General features: G+C 43.2%; 1 protein-coding gene across 1 annotated transcript in view; it reads right to left on the bottom strand.

Annotated features, from left to right (window-relative positions):
• Positions 1 to 18,628, bottom strand: part of CNOT10 (CCR4-NOT transcription complex subunit 10) — a 57,090-nt gene extending 38,462 nt beyond the window's left edge. Inside the window, 4 exon segments of the mRNA XM_005695520.3 lie at positions 2,047 to 2,197; positions 3,411 to 3,572; positions 3,934 to 4,028; positions 18,322 to 18,628. Of these exon segments, the coding sequence (XP_005695577.2) occupies positions 2,047 to 2,197; positions 3,411 to 3,572; positions 3,934 to 4,028; positions 18,322 to 18,343 (430 nt within the window). The 5' untranslated portion in view covers positions 18,344 to 18,628.

Raw genomic sequence — 18,852 nt, 5'->3', positions numbered from 1 at the left:
ATCTGCTGGAGTTTGCTCAAACTCATGTCCATTTAGTTGGTGGTGCCATCCAACCACCTTATCCTTTGTCATCCCCTTCTGCTATTTTGTGCTCATAGCACAGCACAGAGTACAGATGACAACTGTTTCAGACATTCTAAAAACCAGCTTTAGAGAAAAAAACACATCCATGCCATCCTAGAAATAGAACTGTGACTCCCAGCTTTACAGGGCAAAGGATCTGGTCCCCCGTCACACAATCTTTCACCACTCCTGCCTTGGCTGCCAGGCACGGTGTCCTCAGGGCTGAGGGGCAGAAGAGTGCCTGGAAAAGGCCTCCCTGGAGCCACAGCGAGAGCTGTCCAGCCAGCCGTCAGCACAGGGGCCTGGAATCTTCCCAAAGCAGCATCCGTCCTGCAGTGACCACAGCAGCAATTAGGGGTTCATCCATCAAGACTAAGCACTGCTGCTGCTGCTGAGTTGCTTCAGTCGTGTCCGACTCTGTGAGGCCCCATAGACAGCAGTGTTTTGAATTTGAAAGAAAGACCCCGTGGAGAACAAGACACCTGAAATCTGCTTTCTTGCAGGCTGGAAGCCAACAGCCCTCTCTACACGTTTCTTAGGTCCAGCTTTGCTGGTGCTTTATTCACGCCCTCTTCTTTCCATGCCCTTCAGTTCAGTTCAATTCAGTCGCTCAGTCGTGTCCGACTCTTTCGACCCCAAGAATCGCAGCACGCCAGGCCTCCCTGTCCATCACCATCTCCCGGAGTTCACTCAGACTCACATCCATCAAGTCCGTGATGCCATCCAGCCATCTCATCCTCTGTCGTCCCCTTCTCCTCCTGCCCCCAATCCCTCCCAGCATCAGAGTCTTTTCCAATGAGTCAACTCTTCGCATGAGGTGGCCAAAGTACTGGAGTTTCAGCTTTAGCATCATTCCTTCCAAAGAAATCCCAGGGCTGATCTCCTTCAGAATGGACTGGTTGGATCTCCTTGCAGTCCAAGGGACTCTCAAGAGTCTTCTCCAACACCACAGTTCAAAAGCATCAATTCTTCGGCACTCAGGTTTCTTCGAAGTCCAACTCTCACATCCATACATCACTACTGGAAAAACCATAGCCTTGACTAGATGGACCTTTGTTGGCAAAGTAATGTCTCTGCTTTTGAATATGCTATCTAGGTTGGTCATAACTTTCCTTCCAAGAAGTTAAGTGTCTTTTAATTTCACGGCTGCATTCACCATCTGCCGTGATTTTGGAGCCCCCTAAAAAATAAAGTCTGACACTGTTTCCACTGTTTCCCCATCTATTTCCCATGAAGTGATGGGACCAGATGCCATGATCTTCGTTTTCTGAATGTTGAGCTTTAAGCCAACTTTTTCACGCTCCTCTTTCACTTTCATCAAGTCCTTACTTTATTTTTAATTTTTATCGGAGTATAGTTGCTTTCTAACATTGTGTCAGTTTCTGCTGTTCAGCAAAGTGAGTCAGCTATACTTAAACATATACCCCTATTTTTTGGATTTCTGTCCCATTCAGGTCACCACAGAACGGTGGTCCTTACTTTTCTTAGCATTCTTATTCGAGGCGGGTAACTGTAAGCTAGTTAACAAAAGGCTAATTGTATTCTATATGATCTGCTCTACGATTACCTACAAGAATTTCAATTAGGCAATATATGAAATAAAACACTACCCTGTCCCCCTCACTTCCGAAACACTCCTTCCTTAATACAACAGTCAAGAAAGAAAGTATCAGGTACACGAAGACAGTGTTTAAAGAGCGAAGGAAAAAAAAAAAATCAGTGAATCTTTCCAATCAGAAACAGCATTTCCAACAGTTACCTTCAAAAACTGGGGTGGGGGTAACAGCAGGATGTTAAAGAAAAAAACTAGATTCATCTAAAAGTGATAGAATTTTTATTTTTTCTAACCATTAAGATAATCTGACACTGCTTTTTCTTTCTTTAAACACTCATAAAAGATTCTGATTTAGGTTATCTAGACACAAGTATCACAGACCTTTCCAAGTATGAGGAGATAGGCTAATTTCTTGACAGATGACATACCGAAAGGTTCTATGAACTGATAAAGTTTTTCGCCAACGGATATGGCCTCTGTATACTGCCGCAGGTGATATAGGATGACTGCTTGATTGTAATACAACATGCTGTTTTCAACATCATCCAACCCATCCATTTCTTCAACAGCCGAGTGTACCTACAGAACAGTCAAAAGAGATTGTGTTCTAACAGTAAGAAAATAAAGAGAAAAGGTGCAAGAATCTGAATGAATAAGCGGAACACAGGCCAGCATTTTTCATCTAAAATCTCCCGCACTGTCAATAGGACCTATAGGTTCTGTTGTAGATTCCTGGCTGTGCTGGGTCTTCACCTTTGTGCACAGACCTTCTCCAGCTGCAGAGAGCGGGGCTTACTGCCCAGCCGCAGAGCGGGGGCTTCTCATCGTCGAGCACGGGCTCTAGGGATGAGAGTTCTAGTAGTTGGATCCTTGGATGATCCCTGGGTCAGGAAGATCCCCTAGAGGGGGAAACGGCAACCTGTTCCTGTATACTTCCCTGGAAAAATCCTATGGACAGAGGAGCCTGGTGGGCTATAGTCCATGGGGTCTCAAAGAGTGGGACGCGACTGAGTGACTGGGCACGCACACAAACTACAGTATGGTGGTTGTCATGAATTTAGCATGGGGGCTCAAAGGCCAGACAGAACTGGGCTCACGTAGCTCTTATTACGTAAAACCTTTGTGTCTTTGGACAATTTACACAAGTCATCTGTACCTTAGCATTCAAGTCTATTAAATGAGAAAAAAAATGCAGTAGCTACTTCATCAGGCTACTGGGAAGAATAAGTGAGATGTCCGACAGAGGTTTTAGTTACCTAAGGTCTTACTGTGCGGTCGGCACTGAAGGTCTGTCACCAGCCCTCTTCAGTATCAAAGGTCCAACCTCGTGGTGTTATGACCAGACCAATGACCAAGGCAAGTCCCAAACCGTAAATGAATTATATCTGCTGTTTACAAAGTTAATCATTTCCTGACCCCGAGTGCTAAAACAATGACATTATTATTCAAATCAGATCTTTCCGTTATAAGTCAGACTGTAATCTCAGCAGCTACATTTTTCATGTATTTCTATTCTAATTCTTTCTCAAAACTCCAAAGCTCATTCAGACTTGGTATATTAGCTTCTTCTATTCAAGTTTGAAACCCAACAGAATGTAAAATCACACAGCATAATACCTTCATTTCCTAGAAAATGAATTGTGTACAAATAAAACTAATGCAAATGTTGTAGACGCATTAGAAATTGTGCTGTTAATATCAAATAAAAAGTCACATTCATTCTACTCAACTAATTTCATTTCATAGAGAGCACCACAATATTTTATAATGAAATTCATGTGTATGGTATTACCTGATTCTTCAGCTGGTTAAGTGTTTGTCTCAAACTATCTGTTGTTGTCTGGTTACTTTTAAAAAACTCAGCTACTGCTGTATTCAAAATTATTTTATAATCATCTTTGTTTATATCTTGTAGAGAGGCAAGATGTTGCAGACAGACATCGTAATTTCCAGCCTAAAACAAAAATACACAAACAAAATCACACACCAACTTTAAGAACTTTACATTCAAATTTATTTAAAAGCTTTTACAAAGATATAATTACCCTAAATATACTAAAGTCACTAGATGAAGTAATAGTCCCATCAATTAAAAAATTGTGATATGATTTTGGAAACACAAAAACTTGGCAATGGCTCAGATTATTCCCATTCCTTTCACAATATTTAAACTCTAAAATTGAAGAAATTTAAACCTAAACCTACTCTCTGAAGCTCTTAAATTAGTACAGACCAAAGATCATAAATTCACGGTGAAAATATTCATGCCTGACAGATTCTAAAAACGGAACAGGTTAAGAGAAACCACTTCTTACTGCGAAAGCTTGGAAAGCACTGGCGGACAACTCCTTCTCTTCATCAGTGATCCCAGAGGACGGACCTGTCCCTTCATGCTTCTCTGCTCCCTGATCTGCAAATACACAAGTTTGAGAGTTCTTTAGAATAACAGCTGTCCAGTGAATGTGTCCCGAGTTTTCCTCTTAACTGTCTTCTTTTTCCTGGAGTTGCCAAAGTCAGACCTTTCTCAACTACAATGAATAATTAATATTTTTTATATTTATTTGTATTTTTTGGTCATGCGGCATGTGGGATCTTAGTTCCCAGACCCGGAATTAAACCCTTCCCCTGCATTGGAAGTGCAGATTCTTAACCACTGAACCATCGGGGAAGTTTGCTAACTAATGTTATAAGTGAGGAATGAAGCATTCTTTCAAAAACTTAAGAAATATCTCCCTTTGCTGTGGAAATCTTTATATAAGGATTACAGCTCTGTCCATTAGGACATTCAGGCTGAGAATATCGTGCTCTCTTCAAAATATCAGATCTGGGAGCTCCCCGCCTACCAACGCAGGGGACACATGGGTTCGATCTCTGGTCCAGGAAGAGTCCACATGTCACGGGGCAACGAAGCCCGCGCACCACAGTTACTGAGTCAGTGCGCTGGAGCCCACGAGCTGCAACCAGACCAAGCCTGCACGCAACAACGAAGACCCCGCACAGCCAGAAAGAAGCAAAGAGAAACAAGAAACTCCTGTCTTAAAAAAGAGAACCCGCTCTGCCTCCCACCACAGCAATACACCCCGAATGTCACATATTCAAGAACCCATGCCAGGCGCTAGAGGCGCAAGGAACTTATAAATACATGTGAGATGACTTCAAGAAGTTTATAATCTAGTTAGAAGGTAGTAACATTTAACAATGAGAAAATGACACTGATGAGAATTCATAGGTAATTACCAAGCAATGAAGGCTTTCATAGGCTTAGAAATCAAAAAGGCAGGATTAATACATTTAAAAAGCTTCCTTAACAGAAGTTTCCATATATATTATTTCTGCCCTACAATTTACTGTTTTAAAAATTAGTTTTTTATCTTAAAAAAATCCCCAATAAATGCAAAAATCTCAGCTAATGCAAGTTTTAAACTACTTAAGGACAACACCTGTTGAGTCCAAGTGTAAATTGGTCAGACCTCCTGGGAAGTAATCACCAATACCTGTCCATGTACAACGTGTTAACCAAACAACCCCACTTCCAGGTATTCACTCTACAAATACATAAAGATGCTCACTGCAGCGCTGTTTATAATAGTGAATGTCTAGAAATAAACATCCTTCAGTTAAGAAAAGTGCTAAGTAAACTGTGGTATGGAAATACAATGGTACACTACACAATTGTTAAAAGTTGAGTCCCTGCAATGTGTTGACAGGGAGAAACATCCTCAACATCTTAAATAAAAGAAGCAGACTGCAAACAGTTTTATACAACAGAGCTCCACGTTTTATAAAAATACAGATATTCTGAATATATATAGAATAACATTTGGCAGGATAAAAATCCAGTTTGTAGTCATTACCTTCAGGGAGTGGGACAGAAGAGAGATTTTACTTTCCTTCCTATTGCTCTTAACTGTGAGACCCAGGAGGGCTCTGTCTATGGTGCCTTCCTGGATGCAAAACTTTCTGACCCCTCCTCCTCATCTCCCCACCCATTTCCTGTCCTGTCTCATCTCTTGCTTGTAGGAAAAAGCTTCAGACTCCTAGATCTTCCTTAAGTTCAAAGAGCAGATTCAAACAGTAAACAGGGAAGATGGAGCAGTCGAGAAACAGCAGGGCAGGGTCCTGGTTCCTGCTCAAGGAATATATGTATTTCTGAGTTCTTTTGCAGGAACTCAGGCCCCTACTTCAGGCTAAGCACAAGATTCTGGTTACCTCACCACCAGCGTATCAGAGGAAAGCCACAAACCCTGCAACTCTCAACCCAGGTTTTGCCTACAAAAACTTTTTGGTGCAAATAGTTGGGGGAGTTTGGGTTTTTTTAGTACTAGCTACCCATTCTGCTTTCTTGGCCCTGCAATAAACCTTTTTCTGCTCCAAACTCTGACATCTTGGTTTGGCCTCACTGTGCCTCAGGAACACAAACTTGCATTTGACAACTGTCTAAATTTTTATAATGATCACTGATCACTTTTTTTTTTAAGTTTTATTTTTAAATGCCTGCCTAGGGACTTTCGGTGTTCCAGTGGCTTAAGGCTTCATACTCCCAATCTAGGAGGCTGGGTTTCGGGCCTGGTGGAGGAACTTGATGTCTGGTGGAGGAACTAGATTCCACAAGCTGCAAACTAAGAGTTCTCATGCTGCAACTAAGGCCCAGTGTAGCCAAATAAACAAATATTAAATAAATAAGTGTCTGTCTAAAACTAATGTAAGGTTTAGAAGACAAGGGGTCTAGTGACTGCAAGATCTATCAGATAGAGACTGTGGTGGGGCTGGGGGGGGAGGCGGGTTGCTTCTGGATTTGTGAGAATTCATTAAACCATAGGTACCCTTATGGCATGGGCATTTTTTGGTGGGGCTGTACCGCTCAGCATGTGGGGTCTTATGTCCCTGACCATGGATCAAACCTGTGCCCCCTGCAGCAGAAGTGTGGAGTCTTAACCACTGGACTACATGGGAAGTCCTGGTATTTTTTGATAATGACCTAGAAAACTGTTTTCCAGGAGCATGTCAAAGAACCCAGTGTCAAAAAGAGCTGCTTTTAGGAAGCCCTCAGTTCAGCTGCTCGGTCATGTCAGACTCTTCGCAACCCCATGGACTGCAGCACACTAGGCTTCCCTGTCCATCACCAACTCCTAGAGTTTGCTCAAATTTATGTCCATCAAGTTGGTGATGCCATCCAACCATCTCATCCTCTGTTGTCCCCTTCTGCTCCTGCCTTCAATCTTTTCCAGCATCAGGGTCTTTTCTAATGAGTCAGTTCTTCACATCAGGTGGCCAAAAAGTATTGGAGCTTCATTCTCAGCATCAGTCTTTCCAACAAATATTCAGGACTGATTTCCCTTAGGATTGACTGGTTTGATCTCCTTGCAGTCCAAGGTACTCTCAAGAGTCTTCTCCAACACCACAGTTCAAAAGCATCAATTCTTCAGCGCTCCACTTTCTTTATAGTCTAACTCTCTCATATCCATACATGACCACTGGAAAAATCATAGCTTTGACTATACAGACCTGTGTCAGTAATGTAATGTATCTGCTTTGTAATATGATATCTAGGTCAGTCATAGTTTTTCCTCCAAGGAGCAAGCGTCTTTTAATTTCATGGCTGCAGTCAACATCTGCAGTGATTTTGGAGCCCAAGAAAATAAAGTCTCTCACTGTTTCCACTGTTTCCCCATCTATTTGCCATGAAGTGATGGGACTGGATGCCATGATCTTTGTGAGCTTTTTTGTTCTCCTCTTTCACTTTCATCAAGAGGCTTTTTAGTTCCTCTTCACTTTCTGCCATAGGGTGGTGTCATCTGCATATCTGAGGTTATTGATATTTCTCCCAGCAATCTTGATTCCAGCTTGTGCTTCACCCAATCCAGCATTATGCATGATGTACTCTGCATAAAAGTTAAATAAGCAAGGTGACAATATACAGCCTTGACGTACTCCTTTTCCTACCTGGAACAAGTCTCTTGTTCCATGACCAGCTCTAACTGTTGCTTCTTGACCTGTATACAGATCTCAGGAGCCAGGTCAGGTGGTCTGGTATTCCCATCTCTTTAAGAATTTTCCACAGTTTGTTGTGATCCACACAGTCAAAGGTTTTGGCGTAGTCAACGAAGCAAAAGTAGATGTTTTTCTGGAATTCTTTTGCTTTTTCAATGATCCAATGGATGTTGGCAATTTGATCTCTGGTTCCTTTGGCTTTTCTAAATCCAGCTTGAACATGTGGAAGTTCTTGGTTCACATACTGTTGAAGCCCAGCTTGGAGAATTTTGAGCATGACTTTGCTGGTGTGTGAGATGAGCGTGTGGAAGCACTCCCTGGCCAGGCACGTGACAGCAGTCAGTAAAGACTCCCAGTGTCCCTATCATCACAGTACAATGAAAGCACATGTCTTAGAATTAGTCACATTTCCAGTCTAGTCTCCCCTTGGCCACCTGCCTCTTTGCTTAGAGATGTAACTAAATACTAGCTTCCTTCCCACTTGACCTATCACAGAACAACTAAGGACTCCACTGTGGCTTTTGTTTTTAAACAAAATACGTATTTCTGCACTTTACATATACAAACAAACAATGAAATTAGATTTAGTGTGAGCACCTCCTTAGATCACTGTGAAACCCCTATTATTAGACTGAATACTCTTGAGAATCACCACATACTTTAAAACAAAATACAACTTGTAAACTTATCTAAGACTTAGATCTGCTACCAAAAAAAAAAAAGGTATTCTGGTATTTGGGTTTATAAGAAGTGTTACTTCTGATAATTAAAGTTACATAAATTAGTATTTCATTTCCACTTAGCATACAGATAGATAAGAACTGAGTCCTAACGGGGAGGAAAAACGAATAGTTTGATGAAGAGAGCTCACTGGTTTAAGAAGACTCTGTCAAACAGCTTTTTCTTTAAAAAGCTAGCAACAATGAGTTTCTGTTAAGTCAACTGCTTACACAATACACCTGCCTGGCAAAACTTTCAAGCGCACAATTACAGTAAAGACCAATTTCTTTAAAATGTGTAAAAATAAGGACACAGGATTTCAGGATACCCAAAAAGCAAAGTATGAGTTTAGATTGAGATGGAACCTCAACTCTAAGTATAGTCAACATATTAACAATGAACATAGATATTAATACTTAAAAATTCTTAAAGGAAACCTGATGTATCTCCCCTCATACAGAAGTGCACTAAATTGAAACCAAACACCCCAAATTCTTAGTTTGCCATCAAATTATCTCCACAGCTTCTTCTCAAAATACAGCCTCTCTACATTAGATGGCATTCTTTAACAGGGCTTCTGGGTCCAAATGTCATTTATAAATTATGATTTATGAATACAGGGCAGAGGGAAACACAAGACAATTCACCAAGGCACTGAAGAGTTAAGCTTCTGCTTCCCACCAGAAGCAGACTGGTTCATGCGGCCACTGCTATCATTATCCTCCAGAAACAGTGGTGGCGACGGTGGTTTAGTCACTTCAGTCGTGTCCAACTCTGCGACCCCATGGACTGTAGCCCACAAGTCCACCAGGCTCCCCCGTCCCTGGGCTTCTCCAGGCAAGAACCCTGGAGTGGGTTGCCATTGCCTTCTCCAATGCGTGAAAGTGAAAAGGGGAAGTGAATCTCCTAAAATCCTCTAAATAAGGATAGAAGCACTTTGATAAGCTAGACTCTAAGGCTGACAAGAGATTCTGAAACAGACATTTTAGAGAACTGAGCTCAGAAACAGCCTCTTACATGTTAACCAGCCACTATTCTACCTACATTCTTTTACTTCAAGATAAAACTTAAGGGGAAAAAAATCCTACTTCAATGAGATTATTATTTTTATTTTCCTTATCTTTATGCACTTTTCAAGTTTTCTCCAAGGAACAGTCTCTAAAACATTCATTTTGGAGGTAACTGACTTCTTACCAGAAAGAGTCTGCACATAATTCCACAATGTGTCTTTATTTGTCCAAAAATAGTCTCCGTTGCCAATTGAAAGAGTATATGACCGTTCATCCATAAGCTTGACCTTCCTTCTACTCTGGCCTAATGAACAGGGCTGACCATCGAGCCGCACAGAGCTCTTTGGCACACAAACCTTGACATTTTTTAAGCCAACAGGCTTCATTTCTAACCAAACAATTAGGTTTAAATTAAGTAGAAAAGAAACACACCACTTTCCCCAAACTGAAAAACGTCAGTTAACTGAAAGCCCAGACAGATTCCAGTACAGAATGTTAACAATTCAAATCTGATTGGAGGAGGATCTTCCATACAAAGTGACACTTTTCCAAAGAGAGCTCCAATGAGGTTCAAGGAAAGAAAATTTTCCCCCAAGACAAAAGAAATGAAGGCCTAACGAAGTCAGCAGCTATCCTTGCAAAACAATGTTGACGCCTTTGTGAAGGAAAATTTTAAATAAGAAGGATGCCATTTCAAAGAAAAATAATTCAGGTTTACCAAAGCCACCATCCAGCTAAGGTTCACAAACCTCACATGTGGCTTTCTATCACTGGACCAAGCATATATGTCTTATCAACGTCCTTGGCTGATTTCTCCACAGCTCAGAGGAGAACCATGTGACCAGCAAGGCTATAGTATTGAACACAGAAGAGATAAAGAACAGAACAGCAAGCACCAGGAATATAAGCACACTCTGGGGAAGACAGGCAAAGCAGAACACTGCCAGCATGGATAAGCATTTTTATTTTCATACCTCAGAGTATTGGGGGCATAGATTTACTATAGTTTTCAGATATTAATACTTATTAATTTATGAGTTCAGAAAGCTGAGATTTTTCCTCAAACTTTTACATTCAACTTAGACATCTTACTCTATTTGCAGTTTTCATTTCGAAGGGCTGTGATGAATGTTTGATTTCACTTACACTTTCAAACATAAAATTTTAACAACTTTAAATAATTTAATATAACCCATTTTAGCAACAACCTTCGACTTAAAAATACAAAATTTCCTAAGAACTCAAATAGCTTATAAATCTAAAAAATTAAGCTTATGAAAACAGTGACTCTTTAATTGTGTGCATGCAATAATATAGAAAGGCTTCAATTTACAATCACAACTCTAAGTCAATTATTTACTCAATTATACATTTTAAATTGGAATTATAAGACTAAATTCTTTAATGTTAAAAACACTTAAAATAGCCTATGTAGGTCACTTAAAGATAATTTATGTACAGACTCCATTAACTACACTTTAAGTAAAAAATAAAAAGGTTTAAAAAAAACACAGATCCTTATTGGACCCTATAAAAAGCAAATGGCAAGACAGTATTGCACAGTTTATTTCTTCTTTGGCATACATATACACACATACATGGTCTTCCCTGGTGGCTCAGGTGGTAAAGAATCTGCCTGCAATGTGGGAGACTGAGGTTCAACCCCTGGGTGGGGAAGATCCCCTGGAGAAGCGATGACAATCCACCCCAGTATTTTTGCCCGGAGAATCCCACGGACAGAGAAGCCTGGAGGGCTACAGTCCATGGGGTCGCAAAGAGTCGGACGTGTGTGTGTGTGTGTGAATATATATTTGATGTGAGCTTGGATAGTCTGGAAGAATACACAAACTCAGTTACCTGGAGAGTACGATTGGGCAGAAGTGATAGAGGACTTCATATTTTTTTACCTTATATACTGAATAACAATCAAAATGTTGGGGGTGTTTTAAATAAAATAAAAGTAGCCTTGGCTTAAAGTTCTCTCATTTTGTTCTTCCTACCATTAAAAAAAAAACACCTTTTATTGGAGTACAGCGGCTTTACAGCGTTGTGTTAGTAAAGTGAGCCAGTTACACGTGTTCTTACATCCCCTCGTCTTGGGATTGCCTTCCCACGTAGGTCACCAGAGAGCAGCGAGTGGAGTTTCCTGCGCTGCACACCAGGTTCTCATGAGCTCTCTACTTTATACATAGTATCAGTGGTGATACATGCCAATCCCAGTCTCCCACTTCATCCCACATTCCTCCTTTCCCCTTGGTGTCCATGTATTGGTTCTCTATGTCTGTGTGTCTATTTCTACTTTGCAAATGAGATCATCTATACCAATTTTTTCAGACTGCACATGTATGCGTTAATACATGATATTTGTTTTTTTCCTTCTGACCGACTTCACTCTGTACGATGGTCACCAGGTCCATTCATGTCTTCTTGCCATTTTTACAGTCATCCTGGCTCAAGATTTCAAAGCCATCTTTAAATACTCTTCTCCTGACTTCCTATTACTCATCTGGTTGTCTTTCCCTTTTTCACGTAATCAGCAAACACACACCTCACCTTAGCTGACCTTCACAAGCTATAACCAGGTGAGGTAAATAAATCAGGAAGCTATTAGGAATAAATTAAGACTATTAGGATCCCCATTTTACAAATGAGGGAACAGGCTCAATTTAGAACCTTTCTCAAGGAGCGAGGCTTCATGCTCACCAACCATTCCCAGTCATCCACAGGTTCTGCCAATTTCACTCCTTTAAAGACCCTCACACCTGCCCCTCTTCCCCATCAACCCCTACCCTAAAGTAATACTACTCAGCATTTTTAAACACCAGGGCCTACGTTGAGCCCATTTAACCCCTTTCCAAAACTGTGAGGGAGATATAATCATTCTCTTTCTCCACACAGGAAAACTGAGGCTTAAAAAAATGGTTCCTTAAAATCTGCCCAAGGTCACACAAATAACAAGTAGCACAAGCGGGATGAACCTAGGCTGTCTGATTTCACGCCCCAGGCTCCTAACTCTTCATCACTTACTGGCTCATTTAAAACATGAACTCATGGACTAGTGGCTAAGACTTCGAGCTCTCAAGGCAGGGTACCCGGGTTCTCTTCCTGGTCAGAACTAGATCTCACACGCTGCCACTAGAAGATCGTGGATGCCCCTGCCGAACTCTCTAAGGCTCCTCTTTAGTTAGAAATTCCACCTTCTTCCACGGCCTGTATAAGGCTGGAAGAAGCTGACCTCTGCCACAATTCTAACTTCGCCTCTTGCCACGCTTCCTCTGCTTACCAGGCTATGAACATGCTGAGTGCTTTGATACACCAGCTATCGGTCTAGGAGCTGAAGGTAGCACACGACTAAACAGACAAACGTGCCTGTCCTCACAGTGCTTAGGCGCCAGGGGTCTTCCTGCTGTCCAAGGGGTCTGCACAGTGGATACTCCTCCCACATGTATCCCTCTGCCCCCTTTTGGCCCGCTGGCTCTTTATCGTCAGGGTCTTTGTTCAAATGTCGTCTCTAAGAGAGCCCTTCCTCCTCTCATCAATCCACACAAAGTAGGATCCCTGCTCTCAGTTATCCTTTATCCTCTTATTTTCTCTTCACATTTTTTTTTGAGGGGGGGGGGCGGGGCGCCACACCATGGATCATGTGAGATCTTAGCTCCCTGGCCAGGGATGGAACCCACGCTCCCTGTAGAGGAAGCGTGGACTCTTAACCACTGAATCCCTAGGAGAGTCCCTCTTCACAATTTATCACAGCTTGAAATCCTAATTATTTCTTACTTTGTTTACATATTTATCTGCCTTTCAGGTATATTACAAGCTCCACGAGGACAGAGACTTTGCAGTGCCTGGCAGGGTAGGCTAAACCGGTGAATATTTACTGAATAAATTAATCCACAACATTGGCTGGTTTCAGACTTGGGGCTTCCAGTTTTGTTATATTTAACTCTATCCTTACTTAATACAAAGTCAAGCTGTTGTCCAGGCAGGAAGCTTCCTACAGTGTGGGCTATAAGCTTAAGCCAACCAAAGCAACAATCACCCTAAAGCCTGTTTCTCTGTGACACGTATTATAGAGCTCTTCCCAAGTGGGAGGGTCACCATTACAGGGATGTCTCTAAGACTGAGGAGCAGGTCGTCAGAAGCAGGCACTGCGCCACAGCCATTCCTTCAACATCAAAGGCAGGGCTCGGCGCTCAATTCTGGCAAACCGAAGAATGATGAAGTAGAAGAGTGACGGAGGCAAGACTTGAAACCTAGATAGACTTCAGAGCTAAAAAGGTCATTCCAGGCAAGGGCACTGGTACAGACAGGAGGAGTGGTACAGCGGGGGGAGAGACAACGTGCTACACCGAGAGGGAATACGCTGGCCACCTTTCCCTTCCTGCATAGCAGCCTTATTGTGGTGAAGGGGCTTTGCAACTCGGTGAAGCTACGAGCCATGCCACGCAGGGCCACCAAAGATGGCGGGCCACAGCGAAGAGTTCTGACAAAATGTGGTCCACTGGAGGAGGAACTGGCAACCCACTCCAGTATTCTTGCCTGGAGACCCCATGGACATGAGTACCTGTAAGAAAGGCAAAAAGATATGACACTGGAAAATGAGCCCCCCAGGTTGGAAGTGTCTTATATGCTACTCGGGAAGAGCAGAGGGCAATTACCAACAGCTCCAGAAAGAATGAAGTGGCTGGGCCAACATGGGAGGAACACTCAGCTATGGATGTGTGCGGTTGTAGAGTCTGATGCTGCAGAGAACAATACTGCATAGGAACCTGGAATGTTAGGTCCATTAATCGAGATGAATTGGATGTGGTCAAGCAGGAGATGCCAAGAGTGAACATCAACATCTTAGGAATAAGTGAACTAAAATGGATGGGAATGGGCGAATTTAATTCAGATGACGATCTACCACTGTGGGCAAGAATCCCTTAGAAGAAACTGAGTAGCCCTCACGGTCAACAAAAGAGTCCAAAATGTATTACTTGGATGCAGTCTCAAAAACCATGACATAATCTCGGTTCGTTTCCAAGGCAAACCATTCAACATCATAGTAATTCAAGTCTATTCCCCATTGATGTTGAAGAAGCTGAAGCTGACCAGTTCTATGAAGACCTATGGGCTTCCCTCGTGGCTCAGATGGTAAAGAATCTGCTTGCACACAGGAGACCGGGGACTGATTCCTGGGTCAGGAAGATCCCCTGAAGAAGGGAAGGGCTACCCACTCCAGTATTCTTGCCAAGAGAATTCCAAGGATGGAGGAGCTTCTAGAATGAACACCAAAAAAAAAAAAAAGACGTCCTTGTCATCATAGGGGATTGGCATGCAAAAGTAGCAAGTCAAGACAAACCCAGAGTAACAGGCAAGTTTGGCCACAGAGTAAAAATGAAGGAGGGCAAAGGCTAACAGAGCTTTGCCAAGAGAACATGCTGGTCATATCCAATGCCCTTTTCCCACAACCCAAGAGAAGACTCTACACATGGACATCACCAGATGATCAATACCAAAATTAGACTGATTATGTTCTTTGCAGCCAAAGATGCAGACTCTGTATACAGTCAGCAAAAACAAGACTTGGGGCTGAATGTGGTTCAGATCATGAGCTCCTTATTGCAAAATTCAGGCTTAAACTGAAGAGAGTAGATAAAACTACTGGGCCTTTCACGTATGACCTAAATCAAATCCCTTATACAGAGGAGGTAATGAACAGATTCAAGGGGTTCGATATGGAGTGCCTGAAGAATTATGGACAGAGGTTTCTAACACTGTACAGTAGGCAGTGAACAAAACCATCCCAAAGAAAAACAAATGCAATGAGGCAAAGTGGCTATCTGAGGAGGCTTTCCAAATAGCTGAGAAAAGAAGAGAAATGAAAGGCAAGGGACAAAGGAAAAGATATACCCAACTGAATGCAGAGTTCCAGAGAATAGCAAGGAGGGACAAGAAGGCCTTCTTAAGTGACCAATGCAAAGAAATAGAGGAAAACAATAGAATGGGAAGGACTAGAGATCTCTTCAAGAAAATTAGAGATACCAAGGGAACATTTCATGCAAGGATGGACACAATAAAGGACAGAAATGGTATGGACCTAACAGAAGCAGAAGAGATTAAGAGGTGGCAAGAATACACAGAACTGTACAAAAAAGGTCATAATGACTAAGATAATCACAATGGTGTGATCACTCACCTAGAGCCAGACATCCTGGAATGTGAAGTCAAGTGGGCCTTAGGAAGGAAGCATCACTACGAACAAAGCTAGTGCAGGTGAAGGAATTCCAGTAGACCTATTTCAAATCCTGAAAGATGATGCTGTTAACATGCTATAGTCAATATGTCATCAAATTTGGAAAACTCAGTAGTGGCCACAGGACTGGAAAAGGTCAGTTTTCATTCCAATCCCAAAGAAAGGCAATGCCAAAGAATGTTCCAACTACTGTACAATTGCACTCATTTCACATGTTAGCAAGGTAGTACTCAAAATCCTTCAAGCTAGGCTTCAACAGCGCCTGAACTGAGAACTGCCAGATGTACAAGCTGGGTTTTGAAGGGGCAGAGAAACCAGAGATGGCACTGTCAACGTTCTTTGGAACATGGAAGAAGCAAATGAGTTCCAGAAAAACTTCTGCTTCGGTAAAGCCTTTGACTGTGTGGATCACAACAAATTGTGGGAAATTCTTAAAGAGATGGGATTACCAGACCACCTTAACTGTCTCCTGAGAAACCTGTATGTGGCTCAAAAAGCAACACTTGGAACTGGATGTAGAACAACTGACATGCAAAATTAGGAAAGGAGTACAAGGCTGTATATTGTCCCGCTGGTTATTTAACTTCTATGCAAAGTTCATCGTGTGAAATGCCAGGCTGCATGAAGTAACAAGCTGGAATCAAGACTGCTGGAAGTTATCAACAACCTCAGATATGCAGATGATACCACTCTAATAGCAGAAAGCAAAGAGGAACAAAAGAGCCTCCTGATGAGGGTGAAAGAGGAGAATGAAAAAGCTGGCTTGAAATTCAACATTCAAGAAACTAAGATCATGGCATCTGGTCCCATCACGTCATGGCAAATAGAAGGGGAAAAAGTGGAAGCAGCGATAGACTGGTATGTATAGTCAAAGCTACGGTTTTTCTAGTAGTCATGGTTTTTCTAGTAGGGATGTGAGAGGTGGACCATAAAGAAGGCTGAGCGCTTAAGAATTCATGATTTCAAACTGTGGTGCTGGAGAAGGCTCTTGAGAGCCCCCTGGACTGCAAAGAATTCAAACCAGTCAATCCTAAAGCAAATCAAGCCTGAATATTCATTGGCGAACTGTTGCTGAAACTCCAATACTTTGGACACCTGATGTGAAGACTGAACTCACTCTGATGCTGGGAAGGATTGAAGGCAAGAGGAGAAGGGGGCAGCAGAGGATGAAACGGTTAGACAGCATTACGGAGTCAATGGACAAGAATTTTAGCAAACTCTGGGAGAGAGTGGAGGACAAGAGGAGCCTGGCAGGCTACCGTCCATGGAATCACAAAGAGTAGGATATGACTTAGCAACTGAACAACAACAACATGCTGGTCCCCTTGGTTCAGACTTGGACAGGCCAAGCTTATTCCCTGTGTGGAACTTTCTCTCAACCCACCCCTCCCCATTCCGTAAGGCTCACTCCATTTCATTGGGCTCAACTATTACCTCACGAAAGGCCTTTCCTGACCAGCCTACCTAAAATTCTCTAGCAGGCTCTAAATGCTTAGCCCCACTTTCTAGATCTTTTCTCCTGTTTTTCTTAGATGACTGGAGAGATGCTCTAATGATTTTAATTATCTGTACCTGTATTAGGATTGGCACGGTTCCCTGAAGTAAGAAATGGCAACGCCCTCCACCATTCTTGCCTGGAAAATTTCACAGACAGAGGAGCCTGACGGGCTACAGTCCACGGGGTTGAAGAGTCAGCAACTGAGCATACACGCATATATGAGGATTGAAAGTGAAGTCGAAAGTGAAAGTGAAATCGCTCAGTCGTGTCCGACTCTTTGCGACCCCATGGACTGTAGCCCACCAGTCTCCTCAGTCTACGGAATTTTCCAGGCAAGAATACTGGTGTGGGTTGCCATTTCCTTCGCCAGAGGATCTTCCCGACCCAGGGGTCGAACCCGCGTCTCCCGCATTGCAGGCAGATGCTTTACCGTCTAATTTCAAATCTAATTTGTCAATTATTGAGATCAGGATCTAATTAAAAAATCCTGGAGCACATTAAGATTTTCTTTTCCTTCTTAAAAAATATATAAATTTTATTGTAAAAAGTCTGTTTTGACCACTTCTAAAACCTGTAATTTAAGCGCCTTCCAACAAAACGTGGATGGATGCCACAGAGAACATTATTATCTTACAGGAAACAGGTATCAAGACCGTCCCAGAGATAGGCAGGAAAGAATTTTATATTTCTCAAATGGAGAAGATTCTAGGAATGGAATAGTAATCCATAAAGAAAACCGTCGAGATTAGTTAATCTTGATGAAGTAGAGGGGAAAAAGTTCTAAATACCAAGGCACTAGAGAACACAGACAGAAGTGAGACACGATAACGTTATGTCTATTTCAATAAGTGATTTCGACAAAGCTAATTACACAGGACGTCGCTGACCATAGGCAGGCTGGTGTGGCCGAAGCCACGGGCATCACGGCACTGCGTCTCCGGGGTGAACTTTCCTTGCTCTGCCTTCCCCAGTGGGAAGTCGAAAAGTCTGTGAAACGGCCATCTAGACTCATGCTTTTTAAACCAAAGAAATTCCGAAGAGCAAAGCAAAGGCGAACAGAAGCGGCATCATGTTACACTTGCTAAGAAACTACTGGACCTGGGGCCCAAAGACTCACATTAGCGGCGGCCGAGGGAGGGTCTAAGGGAGAGAAATGCACGCCCCAAAGAGAGCAGCCCCGAAGTCCCCACCTGGGGCCCCGCGGAGCAGCGCAGGGTCTGCCCGCTCTAGCGCGCGGGCGCCTCACCTGCAGGCTTGTCTGCAGCCATCTTATCGCCTCGGCTCGGATGCTTCCCTGCAGGTGGCGTGGCCTCCACTCCAGCTGCCCAGCTGGCTGCTGTCCTGGACGTCGGAGGACGAGCCTGCGCCCACCCCGGCTCCGGGCCCCTGGGTTCCGGCCTGGGGAGTGGGCAGACGGCGGGCTAAGGAAGTGACGAAGGCTAGTTCGCGTCGTCTAGCAACAGCAACAGCAGCGTCCCCTGCCCGGGCGGCGCCACTGCCTTCACTTACGCGCGGCTTCCGCCCCGCGGAGTCCCCTGACACATTACTTCCGGGCGCCGAGGCCAGCGTGGGAACTGCGCCTGGCCCCGCCCTACGCCAGCGTCCTCGGTGCCCGCCCCCGCGGCGTGAGCGCGCCGGCCGGCGTGCGCTCCCTCGCTCGCGCATCTGCGCGTGTGCTGGCCGGGATGGGCTGAACAGGGTCCCTTGTGCTTACACTGAACAGTTGGTAAGAATTGATGAGTATTCGAGTTCTTGTCCCTTATTTCACATGAAACCA

Source organism: Capra hircus, chromosome 22 (genome assembly GCF_001704415.2).
Source record: "Capra hircus breed San Clemente chromosome 22, ASM170441v1, whole genome shotgun sequence".
Lineage (NCBI taxonomy): Eukaryota > Metazoa > Chordata > Mammalia > Artiodactyla > Bovidae > Capra > Capra hircus.
The sequence above is the reverse complement of the archived record's forward strand: the minus strand, read 5'-3'. Positions and strand labels throughout refer to the sequence as shown.